This window comes from Balaenoptera borealis (assembly GCF_965194805.1).
Source record: "Balaenoptera borealis genome assembly, chromosome: 11".
NCBI classification, from domain to species: domain Eukaryota; kingdom Metazoa; phylum Chordata; class Mammalia; order Artiodactyla; family Balaenopteridae; genus Balaenoptera; species Balaenoptera borealis.
In genome coordinates this window covers 87,961,733-87,978,189 of record NC_138868.1, presented here as the reverse complement: position 1 = coordinate 87,978,189, position 16,457 = coordinate 87,961,733, and the positions used below count along the sequence as shown (strand labels likewise).

Below are 16,457 nucleotides of genomic sequence, written 5' to 3'. Positions count from 1 at the left end.
GGTCATTTTCACAGGCAGTGATCTGACCACATGTTGGTTCTCTGAGGTTGCCTTGCAGAGAAGCAGAGAAAGCCAGGCCTACATCCCTGGGGGGTTATCTGATCCTGGAAAACTGGAGCTTGGCAATGATACTTCCAAGGGTCTGAGTGAACCACAGAGGGGACTATAGGATGAAGAAGGGAAATGCCAAGTGATTTGCGCAGACCTGTGCATTCTGCCCACTTTCACGGTGCCTTCCAGCTCTGTGGCATTGTCTTATCTCATTTAGCATTTCCTCAGGGCAAATGTTTCTCTAGGACATCACTGAGCCCTGAACAGAACCACTTCTGAACAGAACCACTTTCTTTTTTTTTAAAATCTGGATTTTATTAGCATGGAACTAAGGAGTCCTGACTAGAGACCAACTTTTTTTTTTTTTTTCCTTTCCTAGCATCTATATGAGTGTTCATTTCAAAAATGTCCTGGAGAAAGAAAATAACATCCCAAACTTTTCACAGAGGGGAAGCCACCAAGGAAACAGTTAAGGCTTTCATATAATAGTTTCATTAGGCATAATCACTTTAATATTTGTTGTTGAAAATAGATACACCTTTTATCACATTTGCAATGCTTGACTGACAGGAAAATGCGCAGCGTACTAGATGTATTTCAGTGTTTGGGGGCTCACGAGGAAGACCTGTTATCTGGACACTGAGAAAGACTAATGTGACTTCTTCTCGGTTGAAGCTTGTATTTAAAAACTTCATTGAAAAAAAAAAAAAGATTGTCTTTATAGTTTTAAAGTAAGTTTAAGAAAAGTCGCGAAAAGTATAAGATGTGGAATTTGAGTCCTAGTTTTGCCATTTACTGTCTGTGTGGCCTTGGGCAAATTACCTATCTTCTCTGAACCTCAGTTTCTTGAATTTGTTTTTGCTTGCGAGAGAGAGCTAAGAGAGAAGGAAGGGTGCAGAGAAGGGAGAAGGGCAGGGAGCCTCAGCATGGTTTGAAGTTGAGGACTACAGCCTGGGAAAGGCCAGTGGAAATTCCTGGTGGTTGTGCTGGAGGCCAGAGGCCACTCTGAGAACTAATGAAATTATTGGTTTTCTATGCTATCAACCCTGCTTTGTGCAAATCTCCCTTCTCATCCCTTAAACCCTTCGGTAAAGTCTGCTGTACCAATGAAGGCTTTGTGTGAGGTGGTATTCTTGTGAAAATTGAGGAAGGAACCAACTTCCATATCCACATCTGTGTGGTATTGAATGGAAACAGCTCCTGAGGAAGCCGGCGTCTGGAGCCACAAGTGACCATGAGAATCGAAGGCCCCTTGGAATTGGCTTTTGTTTTCCACAGGGCACAGGATAAGGGATTGAGCTAATCTTATGTAGACCTCAAGGTTCTGGGAGACTCAACTGGTATCTGGGTGGCACATGATTACCCATGACTTTTTTCTAGGAAACCCACAAGATAATTTTCCGGGCCGATGGATTTCACTGCCAGATATGTAAATAGACTGCAGAGGAACTTACCATTTCTTTTCAGCATCGTAAAAGAAACTCTAGCCATGTTGTGGAAATCGACTGTGAAGACTCTGTGGAGGGCAAATTGATGAGAGATGATGGTGAGGAATTCACAAGTTCAGCTCACATTGCTGCCTTCCCAGGGGACCCCAACCTCTTAGTTCCTTTTGTGCTTAAATTCTTTACAGCACAAGTAGCAGATCATTCAGTACTGGTCTGCTGTATACTGTCTTGACCAAGATCTTCCACAGTTTTGCTCCAGACAAAATCATGTCCATCCCTCTCCCCCACCAACACCAGCACCCTGAATTCCCCACAGGCTGGTATACACGGCTGGTCTTTGTTCAGGCTAGTCTTTCTGCTTGTAATACCAGTCCCAGGCACATCTGCCCACAGACTCGACAGTAGCCTCTATGAAATTGTTTCTCCTGGTTGTCATGGACCCAGACAGAGCTCCATCTGAGAGACATGCCCCTCTACTGCACTGCCTTGCTGTGAGCCTCTCCCGCCACTGGAGGGCCAGCTCTTCGAGGGCAAGTTCTGTTGTCAACAACGCCTGACACGTAGCGTCATAGGTGCTTAATGTTCATTAAATGATCTGTACAGCTTGGTCTGTTGTTCTGATATCACTGGGTCCATTATTATATCAGTCTCTTGTTCATACATTGAACAATTAATGAGAGTGCACTACATGCCAGTCACTGTGGTTAGTACTGAGGGGACAGTGGTGAACACAGCAGGAGTGGTTCTTACCCTGGAGACTTTATACGAATAGTCAACTGACAAGGAAGTGATCGCAGTCATGATACGTGCTCTGACGAAGCAGTGGCAGTGATGAGAGTGAGTAAACAGGGAGCGGAACTTGATCTGGGGGCTCAGGGAGCTCTTTCTGAGGACGTGCTGTGTAACCTCAGTAATTATTTCTGTAGAGGCCCTGCCTCCCAACCCTCATTGTGAAGTTCGGTGGGCAGGAACCTCTTCACGTTGCCTTTTGTGCCCTACTCAGCGTAGTGGGCTTCCCCCATCGTACGTGCTGCTCCCCTTCCCTCGTCAGCCTCGCTGATCAAGGCTGCATGTGTACATCGTAAACAAGCAGAGAGGCCAGTGCATCACAGCAGGTGCGAGTGAGGAGGGGTCTGGAGACCGCACTGTTGGTGGGAATGTGCTGCTTCCCTTGAAGATTGTCACCACCGTTTGGTGTTCTATCTGTTGTTGCATGGAGTGTGGAGGCCTTAAGGAGGTGAGATGAAGGGAAAACCATTGCCCTCATTAGCCCTGGCTGGCTTCTAAGGGGCTGCTGTCATCGTGAGGCTGGGTTGTAGCAGCTCCCTTTGGATTCTAGTCTTGCAGGTCGCTCTGTGGGCATAATAGCACCTCCTCCAGAGCCAGCTAGGTCCGACCAGGCCCGGGCATGGCTGGAGGGGCTGGAGTGACTTGGCAGCATCACCATCACCGCTGTCTACAGAGACTTGGTGGCAGTTCATAGTGGACATGGCCTGATGGTCAGACCTGCCCTTTCAGTACAAAATGGCAGTCTGAAAGTATAAGGACCTCTCAACATTTGGTTCTTAAAGTGAACTTGAAAATAAATCCCTAGCTGGGAGGGAAGTTTTTTGTTAAAGTCCCCAGGTGGCCTCACCTCAGAATCTGAGTGTGTCCATTTTGTGCAACAGGAAGAAGCCAGTTTTATTGTACAATCATCACACTTTCTGCCAGCAAGCCATTTCCAAAATGAATCTATGTTTTAAAAAATGATTCTCTGTGTCATGGTGAAACTGAGTCCCTCTAAAACTGAGATCCCCTGCTGAGTTTATGATTAACCACTCTATCAAAAACTTTATTTTCTTTCTTGTCCCACTCCCCACCCCCATTCCCCTTAGGATTGAAGAGTATCAAAGAAACGGGGGGACTGAAACCAAGCAGGACCCTGGGGGCCCGCCCTCGTACAAAAGCCCCACCATGTCCCCCCATTTCTTGTTTGTAGAAAAAGGCTTTAGTCTCCTAGACCCTCCTCAAGTTCCAAAGAGCAGACTTAAGCAGTTACTAATTAGGGAAGTGAGGGAATGCAGAAACAAAGGAAAGCAGTCAAGAAATAATAATTCAGTGATAAAACAGAGTCCTAGTTCTCCTCAAGGGATACATATAACAATCTGACACATATCTTTGTGTTGTTCTGCAGAAACTAAGACCCCTGCCCAAGTGGAGGATGGTGCCTACATGGTGACCACAAGCACGTAGACCCCCAGACTGGTTGTAATCAGAAGGTTGATGATTCAGATTCCTGAAGCATCACCCTGTTACCTCACCACCACCAACCAATCAGAAGAAAGTCATGCCCCCTGCAAACTTCACCCCAAATGTGGCCTTTAAAAGACCTTGCCTGAAAGCCATTGTGGAGGCCGGGTCTTTTGAGCATGAGCCACCTGTTCTCCTTGCTTGGTGCCTGCAATAAATGCTGCACTTTCCTTCATCACAACCCGGAGTCAGTAAATTGGCTCTGCTGTGCGGCAGGTGAGTGGACCCAAGTTTGGTTTGGTAACAATGGCCGCTGAGTACCCCTCCTCCAGGCTCTTGGCTACTGGCAGCTTCTCTGCACCCCCAGTTTAGCAAGGGCTCCTGGAGGACTGCCCTGGGGGTTGGCAGAGAGGGGAATGCTCAGGTGGCCAGATGGTTTCAAGACGAGTGTCTTTATTTTTAACTGTTTGCTGCTGCTGCCCCCAACCCTGCCTGGCTCTGGAGTACTGTCTGCCCCAGACTAATAGGAATGAATTGGGTGGGAGTAGGAGGGAATATAGAGAATTTGAAGCAAACTGGGTGCCAGTGACAAGGATTCTTTTCTTGACCAAACTTTAGTCAGGCTCTGGAACCTTCTCCTAGGCCCATCTGCGCACTTCCTTGTAAAATCCAGTTTTAGCCAGAATCCTCATAAGTCAGTTTAGCAAGAACCTCCCACCCTTGATATCTGATCACCTTTATTATCTGATTGAATTCCTCATCCTCTACTATCCCCCAGGTGATATCAGATCAGCTTGGCCTCCCTTAAGCAAGAATCCTGTTAGGTCAGTTTAGCCAGAGCCCCCTTACAGGTCTTGATGTTTCCTCTTAGTGATTTTCCATCCACCGAGCCCTCACCCTGTTCCTGGGCTGTAAATTCCCACTTGCCCATGTTGTATTCAGAGTTGAGACTTGTTCCATACTGAGGTCTCTTTTCTCTTATTGCGATAGTCCTGAATAAAATCTGTTTTTGTTCATTCATTCATTCGTTTTGCTTTAGCTACTATCCAGCTCTGGTTTTCTTTAACACCAATTCTTTTCTGTTCATGTTGAGCATACCTGGTGTGTGTGTGTGTGCGTGTGTGCGTGTGTGTGTGTGTGTGTGTGTGTGATGTATAAACTTCTACAGATAAATGTAGGACAAAGAACGATGAGGCAGAAAAGGAGTACAGCTACTGAATTATCCACGTCATATCTGGATTGTATTTTGAGTCCTCCAAGGTCAGTATAAAACTGTACAAACATAATATGAAATTGTAAAAGCCCAAAGCAAATCATATATGGATAGGTTCTTACTGTAGCTCGACTGCAGTTATGTTCATGGAACTAGGAGATACCCATTTTGCCTCGAAGAGCTTGCTGTATGGGCTCTTCATGTGGTACAAGACACTGCCGTTGCCATACTTGTCAGCTTTTTGCCAGGAGCCAATGACTGAGTCGTGCTGGTCCATTGCTCGCAGGACCACAGAGCTAATACTGTTATTCACAGGAACTGACACTAGGAGGAAATGAGAAGGAAACAATCAGCCATCTGTGCAGTAAGACAAGAGATGGGGGTCATGAAATCAAAATTAAGTGTGAAAAAAGAAAGTTACAAGTAGTATGTAAATATAGTGTGGTCCCATTTTTGTGAAATAAGTTGAAAAAAGTCTGGAAGGAAATACATCAAGATATTAACTATGGGGATTTCTTGGTTGTGGGGTTATAGATGGTTTTTATTTTCTTCCTAGTTCTTCTTTGTGTTTTCCAAGTTTTCTACAGGAAAAGGTGAACAAAAGAAGACCTGTACTCTGGCCCTGGTTTTGCTACATATCAGGGATGAGGTCCTGGCTGACTTTTAACCTCTTGAGCCCTGTTCCTATCTGCCAGATGAGAGTTCTGCCCTTCTCTCAGGGAGAATGGAGTATGGGGAGAGAAGGGGTGGATGCATGTGAAAGGGTCAAGTGGGCCTCCTGGGAAGTGCTTCAAGAAATAAGGGACTGTTACTGCCAAGTCAAAGCAAAGCCTATTTCCTGGTTGCAGAAATGCTGATGTTCTTGGTCTTTGTTGTTGAGAGTGAGGGAAGGGGGGGCCTCTGAGACCCAGAGGCCCTAATCCAAGTACCTGTCAAATAACCACTTAGGGTTCCCTGACCCCCTCCACTCAGGTGAGTCTCACCTGTTGACCTAGCCCAGCATGTGCCCACAGGGACCCCACTGACACTTGTTAATTCCACCTGTTATTTTCAGCCTTCTGATGTGTAATGGGGAGGGAATTTCAAGAGACTATTTCAGTTTGTCCATTTCCTCCCTTAGAAGATCCCTTCTGAACAAATTTCTCAATGCTAGGGCCCTCTCAGCCACCCCAAATTCTTTTAAAGGCTTCTCCTTTACAAAATAAAGAAAATTGATCTTGTAGCACAATAGGATTAGACAGTCCTGGATCTGAATCCTAGCCCTAACATTTAAGACCAAGTCACTTCACCTCTGATCCTTGGTTTCTTTCCTGTTCATCATTCACTCCACAAATATTTATTGAATGCCTACTTTGCACTAGGGTTGGTTCTAGGTGTGAGGATAATGACATTATCTCTCATTGTATGGAGATCATGATACCTTATCTTGAAAGGTTCCTGGGAGACTGAAGAGAAGAATGTAAAGACTTTAATACCGGTGGGTGTTGGATAAGTTGCCATTGTTTTTCTTAGCACGAAACATTTCTCTGTTCTGTCTGTTTTTGCCAGTCAACGTTGCTGAGCCAGATTCCCCCATCCTGACTTGCTCAGCGAGAACCTGACATTTGTCCTAGATGTGTGTGCATGGTGGTGAGGTGGATGGTGATGAGTGATGGTGTCATCCAGTCATCAAGCCTGTCAGCTCTCCCCTGGGCTTGCCTTTGTCCTTTCTTCTGTTTTCCACCCCCCTCTCTGGCTTACATCTGCCTTTCATCCCTCCTAGTTATCTGTATTATCCAGATTCCTGGCCTCCATAGTCCCCTCCCTTCAGGCTTCAGCCTGATCAGACTTGCACACTCAACACTTCCATCAGGACACACACCTGTCCAAAACCTTCAAAGTGCTCTTCTAGAGCCTCTAAACGTTTCTGGTTTTATATTTCTGCTTCTGTTGCTTGCAGTACCCAGCGCATGGCTCTTATGATCCTCATAACCCAGATCACTCTGCTGTTTCCACCCCCACTCTGGGGCAGCCAGGCTTCCTCTGCTTCTGCAGACACACCTGGCTTGCCTGCCTCTGGCCTTTGTTCATATCTGGTGCCTGTCTGGAATCTTCCTTCCTTCTCATCTCACATCACATCCCCACTTACTCTCCAAGATCCTGCTGATGTCCCACCTCTGGGCTCTTTTCCTCTCACTCTTGAATCATGTAGTTTTTTTTTTTTTTTTTTTACTAGAGAGTTGAGTTAATTACATTCTGGCTTGTACTACACACTGTAGTTTCACCTATGTATCTGACCAGCCCAGTTCTGGGCACCTGGAGGGCACTAAATAACTACTCATTGATTGATTTTTAAAAAGTTGTGCATCCAGTGTTGTATAGTGCCTTAAAGCTGAAGTTTCAGGAAAAAAAGGCAAGCAAGTTAGATTTTCTTGCCCACGGAAGTAAAAAATGGAGACAGATGCTTAGCCAGCGCAGTTGTAATATAAATACTACTACTGTATGAGTTTCTTTAACTGATACCAAGTCAGACACAGAGAACCTGTTCTAAGATATTGCCTGAGATACAGTTGTGTCTTGGAACCAGCCAAACCATTTGTACATGTCTTACCAATGTTAACACAAACCCTGAAATTTAAAAAAATTTCAATATTAAAATGAGGAGAAGCAGTTGGCCTGTGTGGGCATTTACTCAGTCTCCCCAAAAGTCCCAAGTCCCAGCAAGTTCCTATAATGACACAAGGAAATCATGGAGCCTATTGTGTAATTCTAGGTGTGGAATCTGGTACATCACATCTCCGAGGGCATAGGATTTTGATTCTCAACTTAAATCATTCCTATAGTGAGTCAGTTTATCACAGAGCTTTAGCACATTTCTGTTCTGAGATGAAATCACATGAAGTTTGGGGAAGTGCATGACACGTAGTAGGCATTCAGTGAGCCTTAGTTCCTCTTCTCCTTTCTCTCTGCTCTACCCGATGCCTCTGTAAATGCTGTGATGTCCCTCTCATCCAGCACGTTCCCTTTCAAGGGGTCTTATGGATCATCTTTTGATTCTTCTTTCTTCTGTCTTCCTACTTTCAGATGGCTCCTCTGCCACCCCCACCCCCAGTCCTGCACCCCTTGCATCTTCACAAGATAGGTTTCTTTTTCTTACATTTCAACAGCAAAATCCCTCACGTCGTGATGTGTTACCTTAAGTCAGAGGTCTGAGATCTCTGACCATCCAGGTCCTGCTCTGTATACAAGGTCACACACATGCCCTCCTGGTCCTCATCTTGAATCACAAGATTATCCTCCCTGCCCTGTTTAGGACAAGATCTGCTGCCTCAGGGAGTGGGACGTAGGGAGACCCACCACAGCTGAGGCACTTAGTGACAGTCCCCAAGAAAAAATAGAAAAAAGGACTAGCCAGGATGAGTGTGTGAAGGCAGACCATAGTCATTCTCCTGCTGAAGCCTGGAATCTGTAGAGCATGGGTATAGATATCACCCTGGTGTTCTCTGCAAAATTTGGTTAGAGTTCTAAGAGAGGCAGGATAACATGGTAGATGAGGAGGCAGGCTCTGAAGCTGGACGGCCTGGCTAGACAAAGCAGAACAAATCTTGGCTATTATTTAGGTTCAGATATTAGCTGTGCAACCTACTAGTGACCTTGGGTAAAACTTTAACTTTCCTGTGCTTCAGTTCTCATCTGTAAAATGGGGAAGATAATAGCATTTACCCTTAGAACAGTACTCAGCACACAGTATGGTGTCTTAGCTCTCATTACTGTAACTGAGAGGCATATAGTGTAGTGGTTAAGAGCAGGGTCTCTGAAGCTAGGATGCTCGGGTTCACATCCCAGGTCCATCATTTAAGCAGCTCTGTGACCTGAGCAAGTCACTAACATCTCTACCTCTGTTTTCTCATTGACAAACAAGGAATGACAACAGTATCTACCTAGTAGGTCATTGTGAAGACTAAATACATTAGTACATGTAAACAGCCATATTAAATTTGTTGTTATTATGAAAGTTATTCAAGAGCACTTGCCTTGACTTGTAGGTTTGACTGATCCCAAAAAGGATGTTTATAAAATATTTCTAGGCACCTCAAAGAAAAGCACTGGATTAGGAATGAAAAGACTAAGATTCAAGAGGCAGTTCTGCCACTTATTAGCTGTGAGACCCTGAGCAAGTCATTTAACTTCTCTCAGCTTCAGGCTCCTCATTTATCAGGTGGGATAGTAATACTTTCCCTGTCTACCTCACCAGATTTTCCACCCATAGACTAAATGTGAACAGCGTCTCCTGGAGTTGTGCCGTATACAATCATCCATGGTGGCATTGTTTTATCAAGTGGATGGGAAAAGACTACAAACTGTGGTGCAATTTTTATCCCTTAAAATAATAAAAATGCCCCTCCCCCCAATACCGACTGTTTTAAGTAAAAAAAAAAAGCCCAAATTATTTAAGTGAGAGAGCTTGCCGCAGTTGTGCTCTTGCTGGGACTCGGTTAACCTGAGTGTTGGGATATAATGACTCCCATGGCTCAGGTTCACACAGGGGACATGCAGAAATAGGAAATAGTCCCACCCAACACATCCTCTCACATGTTCTCATTCTCCCTCTTTCTGCCTCTGTGTCCCAGACGGGTCAAAAACACATGTTTTGTTTGTGTCATTGAGAGCAGGGATGGAGGGGTATGTTCTGCAATTCCGGTTTTATCTACCCTCAGAGAACAGAGGACAGCAGAGAGAATGGTTTCTACTTACCTGTGTAGACTGTATTGCTTTTATAGACGTTCGGGTTGGCATGGATTCCTGAGTAAGTGGTGGCAATGACCTTACTGAAGAACGTGCAGTTGTCATTGTGATTTATACAGCTGGCAGGAGAACACAGCAGTCCAAGGCACAGAAACAGCCCCAGTGGCAGCAGCAGGGACCTGAGGATTGCCATGGTCTTGATCTGTTTGGAAACTGCTGGGCCTGGAACTGGGTAAGAGCTACAACTCACCTGTTTATATGCTCTGGGGCTGGAACTTCTGGGTGAGGTCATACATGCAAATCTCCTGCCCACTCCTCCCTAAGATGAACTGGCTTCTGGAATTTGGCCCAAGATATCACCAGGAATGAATCTCCTTGTATCTGTCACCATGACCCTTTGCCAATTCCAGTTTTGCTCATGAAGGGGAATGTACTGATCGTGGTTTTATTTTGCCTCTCATTCACCTCAGCATCTGACATTTGAAGGAAGCTGTGAGAAGGGGTTAATACTGGCAAAGTGAAATTCAGAGTTGAGTAATTATCACATACCTGTCCTGTTTAGGAACTACACTCTTCTACCTACAGGAAACTCAGGCATTAAAGCACTTTTCTTCATGGAATATTACATATCCTTTCCAGCTCTCCTTAATCGAACATGTCTCCTGTCCCAGTTCATTTTGTGACTATCATAGAACTAGAAAGACTGTGCTTTTGGATTTATATTTGTTTCTTTGGAAAGAAACAGCTTTGGTTCATCTTGCTCCTGCCTGATACTTTCCTCTATACTACTGTAGCACAAGGAAACTACTGAAAAAAAATCAGAAAATATGTTTTTTTCATAATTCTTCTCTGATTTTAATTCACTCACTGAAGGAGAAAAGAGGAGAGATGTATTCTGTGTGAGTAGAAAGAAAACAAAAAATGTAGAATTGAATCAAAGAGATATTTATAGATGTTTTTTTCAAGAGAAGCACTTACAGAATGGTGGAGTGAGGACCTCTGAAAAACCCACTCCTCCAGAAAAGCAATGAGCAAAAACAGTCTAAATCAACTTTTTCAGAACTCTAGAAATTAAGCAAAGACTTGCAACAATTCAAGGAGCATTTGTTTAAGAAAAGTGGCTGAATCTCATTAAACATAGTGAGCATCGAGGCATTTTAACTTGCCCTGTTCCCATCCCTCTTACCCCACCTCTTCAAGTAGCCTTAGAAACCAACAGCCTTGCAACTATGATAGCCATGAAGACCAGCAAACTAGCAGCCAATAGGGAGGGGACAGAATGGGCTTGGAGTGCTCCAAAAAGCTTCATTTCCAGAGAATTGTCACTATATGACCTGTCTTCAAATTGCCTATAAAGCTGAATTCTCAGGGCTTTCAGAACTTTCTCTGTGCAAACAGCCTTATTGCTAGGGTATTTGTTGAAAATAATCAGTGGGAAGTTTTTAACATTGCAGCTGTTTGAAGCAGTGGTTGCAACTGGGACTAACAAGGAGCTGAGCAAAAAATTTAAAAGAAAAAACTGGGACTGAGATGTTGGTTGGGGGCCTTGGAAAGCTCTGACAAATTCCTGGGAATCTAAAAGGTCATCTGCATGTACAGAGCTATGCACATGCCCAGAAAAGATCTGAGAAAGCCCTAATCTCTCATCTCTGGCTGACTTGAGGGTCTATACAAGTAAGAAATGTAGGCAAAGGCAGAGTTGTAAACTGCCTATTTGACCAGTGAAGGCATGCACACAGAGAGGAAGTTGGCAAAGGTTGAGAGACTTATTGGTTCAAGACATTTAGGAAATCTCTGTCTATTCATTAGCTGACCACTAAGCTAACTAAGCAGAGACTTCAGTGGCCACACATAATAAAGAATACTGACTTTGCAGAATGAATTAATTCAGAAAAGTTGCTAAATAAACAGCAGCAGCAGCAGCAACAACAAATAATAACGAATGAGAACTACAACAAACCCTGGGAGGGAGGGGAATCTGGTGTGCAGAATGGTCAATGGTCACACTATATTTTTTAAATGTTCAATTTTCAACTGAAAATTATAAGACATACAAAGGAACAAGAAAGTGTGTTCTGTATACAGAAAAAAACTCCCAGCCAATAGAAACTGTCCCTGAGGAAGTCCAAATGTTGGACTTACTAGACAAAAACATTAACTCAATCATTATAGATATGTTCAAAGAACTAACAAAAACCATGTTTAAAGAATAAAAGAAAAGTTAAGAATGATGTCTCAACAAAAAAGAATATTAATAAAGAGATAGAAATGGTAAAAAGGACCATACAGAAAATTTGTAGTTGAAAAGTATAACTGAAATGAAAAATTCACTAGAAGGACTTAAGAACAGATTTGAACTGGCAGAAGAAAGTATCAATAAACTTGAAGATATTCAGTGAAGATACTGAATAAATTTAACAAATGAAGTGCAAGACTTGTATACTGAAAACTATAACAAAGAACTCATAATAGCAAAAATGATCTTGAAACAACAACACAGTTGGAGGACTCACATTTACCAGTTTCAAAACTGCAAAGGTACTGTAATCAAGACAGTGTGGAAAGATGGAGGAGTAGAAGGACAGTAAGCGCACCTCCTCTCGTGGGCATACCAAAAGTACAGCTATTTACAGAGCAGCTATTGATGAGAAACACTGGAGTCTACCAGAAAAGATCTTCTATAACTAAAGATATAAAGAAGGAACCACAAGGAGACAAGTAGGAGATCAGGAGTTATCAAGACCTATACCCCTGAGAAAAAAATGACAGTTGCAGAGGTTCTTCACAAGGAGTGAGGAATCTGAGCCCCACATCAAGCTCACCATCCTGGGGGTCTTGCACTGGAAAAACAACCCCCCAGAATGTTTGGCTTTGAAGGCCAGCAGAGACCCACAGGGTTGGGGGAAATAGAGACTCTACTCTTAAAGGGTGCACACAAAATTTCACATGCTCCAGGACCCAGGGCAGAAGCAGTAATTTGAAAGAGACCTGGGTCAGACCCACCTGCTGATCTTGGAGAGTCTCCTGGAGAAGCAAGAGGCAACTGGGGCTCACCCTGGGGACATAGACACTGGCGGCAGCCATTTCTGGGAGCTCATTCTACCACAAGGACACTGGTGCTGGCAAGTGCCATTTTGGGATCCTCCCTCTAGCTAATTAATGCCAGGACCTTGCCCTACCCACCAGGCTTTTGGCACCAATACTGGGACACCTCAGACCAAGCAACTACCTGTGGGGGCCACAGCCCCACCTACTAGCAGGCAGGCTACCTTAATACCCCCAGAGCCCACAGCCACCCCGGTCAAGGCCCTGTCCACTAGAAGGCTCAGGTCCTGGCCCCACACACTAGTGCACACGCACTATACCTGGAACGCCTAGGGCCCTGCAGCCAGAGGTCCCAGGGCCCAAGACAGGATCCAAATCAATAAAATCAGAAATGAAAACAGAGAAGTTACAACCAACATCACAGAAATACAAAGGAGCTTAAGAGACTACTACAGATAACTATATGTTAATAAAAATTGACTACCTAGAAGAAATGGACAAATTCCTAGAAATGTACAGTCTCCCAAGCCTGAACCAAGATGAAATAAAAAATATGAACAGACCAATTACAGATAGTGATATTGAATCAGTAATAAAGAAAAACTCCCAACAAACAAAAGTCCAAGACCAGATTCCTTCACAGGTGAATATTACCAAACATTTAGAGAAGACTTAATGCTTATCCTTCTTAAACTATTCCAAAAAATTGCAAAGGAACTTCACTGAACTCATTCTACAAGGCCAGCATCACCCTGATACTGAAACCTGACAAAGATATCACCGAAAAAGAAAATTATAGGCAAGTGTCGTGGATGAACATAGATGCAAAAATCCTCAACAAAATATTAGGAAATCAAATCCAACAATACATTAAAAGGATCATACACCATGACCAAGTGGGATTTATCCCAGGGATGCAAGGATGGTTCAATATCTGCAAATCAGTCAATGTGATACACCATATTAAAAAAACTGAAGAATAAAAATCATATAATCACCTCAATAGATACAGAAAAAGCTTTGACAAACTTCAACATCCATTTATGATAAAAACTCTCCAGAAAGTGGTCATAGAGAAAACATATCTCAATATAATAAAGGCCATGTATGACAAACCCACAGCTAACATCATGCTCAATGGTGAAAAACTGAAAGCATTTCCTCTAAGATCAGGAACAAGTCAGGGATGCCCACTCTTGTCACTTTTATTCAACATAGTTGTGGAAGTCCTAGCCATGGCAATCAGAGAAGAAAAATGGAATAATCCAAATTGGAAAGGAAGAAGTAAAACTCACTGTTTGCTAATGACATCATACTATACATAGAAAACACTAAAGGCACCACCAAAAAACTGCTAGAGCTCATCAATGAATTTGGTAAAGTTGCAGGATACAAAATTAATATACAGAAGTCTGTTGCATTTCTATACACTAACAATGAACTATCAGAAAGAGAAATTTTAAGAAAGCAATCCCATTCACAATAGCATCAAAAAGAATAAAATACCTGCAAATAAAATAGCTAAGGAGGTAAAAGACCTGTACTCAGAAAACTATAAGATACTAATGAAGGAAACTGAAGACAACACAAACAGATGGAAAGATTTACCATGTTCAGGGACTGGAAGAATTAATATTGTTAGAATGACCATACTACCTAAGGCAATTTACAGACTCAGTGGAATCCCTATTAAAATACCACTGACATTTATCAAAGAACAAGAAAAAATAATTCTAAAATTTGTATGGAAACACAAAAGACCCCAGATAAGATAGTCAAAATAATCTCAAAGAAAAACAGAGCTGGCAGCGCCATGCTCCCAGCCTTCAGACTGCAGTACAATGCTACAGTAATCAAAACAGCATGATACTAGCCCAAAATCAGACACATACATCAGTGGAACAGAATAGAGAGCCGAGAAGTAAACACCGACACTTTTGGTCAATTAATCTATGACAAAGTAGGCAAGAATATACAATAGGAAAAGACAGTCTTTTCAATAAATGGTGCTGGGAAAACTGAACAGCTACATGTAAAAGAATGAAACTAGAATATTTTCTCACTCTATATACAGAAATAAACTCAAAATGGATTAAAGACCTCAATGTAAACCTGGAAACCATAAAACTCCTAGAAGAAAACATAGGCAAACCCTCTTTGACATAAATTGTAGCAATATTTTTTGGATCTCTCTTAAGGATGAAGGAAACAAAACCAAAACAACCATATGGGACCTAATTAAACTTAAAAGCTTTTGCACAGCAAAGGAAACCCTCGATAAAAGAAAAAAACAAGCTACTGAGTGGGAGAAAATATTTGCAAATTATATGACTAATATCCTTATCCAAAATATATAATATCCAAAACATCCAAATCCAAACCATATAAACAGCTCATATAACTCAACATCAAAAAAACCAACAATGCAATTAAAAAATGGGCAGAAGACCTGAATGGACATTTTCCTAAAGAAGACATACAGATGGCCAACAGGCACACGAAATTATGCTCAACATTGCTAATCATCAGAGAAATGCAAATCAAAACCACAATGAGATATCACCTCACACCTGTCAGAATGGCTATCATCAAAAAACCACAAATAACAAATGTTGGAGAGGATGTGGAGAAAAGGGAACGCTAGTGCACTGTTGGGGGGAATGTAAATTCGTGCAGCCACTATGGAAAATGGTATGGAGATTTCTCAAAAAACCGAAAACAGAGTCTACCATATGATCCAGAAATCCAAACAAGATGAAAACATTAATTTGAAAAGATACATGCACCCCAATGTTCATAGTAGCATTATTTACAATTGCCAAGATATGGAAGCAACCTAAGTGTCCATCAACAGATAATTGGATAAAGAATCTGTTATATATATATATATATATATATATATATATATATATATATATATATATATATATTCTATTGTGTGTATGTGCATCTATCTACTATTACATATATATATGTAGTAGAATAGAGTATTACTCAGCCATAAAAAGGGATGAAATTTTGCCATTTGCAACAATGTGGATAGACCTGGAGGTTATTATGCTTAGTGAAGTAAGTCATACAGAAAAATACAAACACTGTATGTTATCACTTATATATGGAATCTGAAACATAAAACAAATGAATGAATATAACAAAACAGAGAAAGACTTATAGATTTAGAGAACAAACTAGTAGTTATCAGTGAGGAGAGGGAAGAGGGAGGGGCAAGATAGAGGTAGGGGATTAAGAGGTACAAACTACCATGTATAAAATAAGTAAGCTGCAAGGATATATTGTACAACACAGGGAATGTAGCCAATATTTTATAATAACTTTAAATGGAATATAATCTATAAAAATTGTGGATCACTGTGTTGTACACCTGAAACTAATGTAATATTGTAAATCAACTATACCTTAATTTAAAAAAGACAGTGTGGTACTGGCATAAGAATAGACATATAGATCAATAAAACAGAGTTGCAAGTCCAGAAATAAACACATACATTTATGATCAACTGATTTTTTTGGTCATTTAAGATAAATTTTATTACATAAAGATTAAACTTCTGTTATGAGGAGATTCATACAAGATTAAACACCTTTTCCCAATGAATCTGAATAAATGAATTTTACTGAATATATCTTCTAGAGTGCTTTTGATGCAGGTTGCTTCAAAAAAGAGTGAAATCATTTTGAATGTTAGAATTAAAACAATTTGCTAATTTATTGGTCCTATGACT

General features: G+C 42.0%; 1 protein-coding gene across 2 annotated transcripts in view; it reads right to left on the bottom strand.

Moving 5' to 3' along the window:
* PLET1 (placenta expressed transcript 1) overlaps window positions 1–15,584 on the bottom strand; it is a 28,367-nt gene extending 12,783 nt beyond the window's left edge. For both annotated transcript variants that reach the window (XR_014231832.1, XM_082343582.1), the window contains exons 1-3: window positions 9,679–15,584; window positions 5,067–5,268; window positions 1,506–1,567 (exon numbers count right to left, since the gene is read on the bottom strand). Coding sequence is in view for 1 of the 2 variants with exons in the window: in XM_082343582.1 (XP_082199708.1) it covers window positions 1,506–1,567; window positions 5,067–5,268; window positions 9,679–9,961 (547 nt within the window). In the remaining variant the exon portion in view is untranslated. The remainder of the gene's footprint in view (window positions 1–1,505; window positions 1,568–5,066; window positions 5,269–9,678) is intronic.
* Window positions 15,585–16,457: the final 873 nt, after the last annotated feature.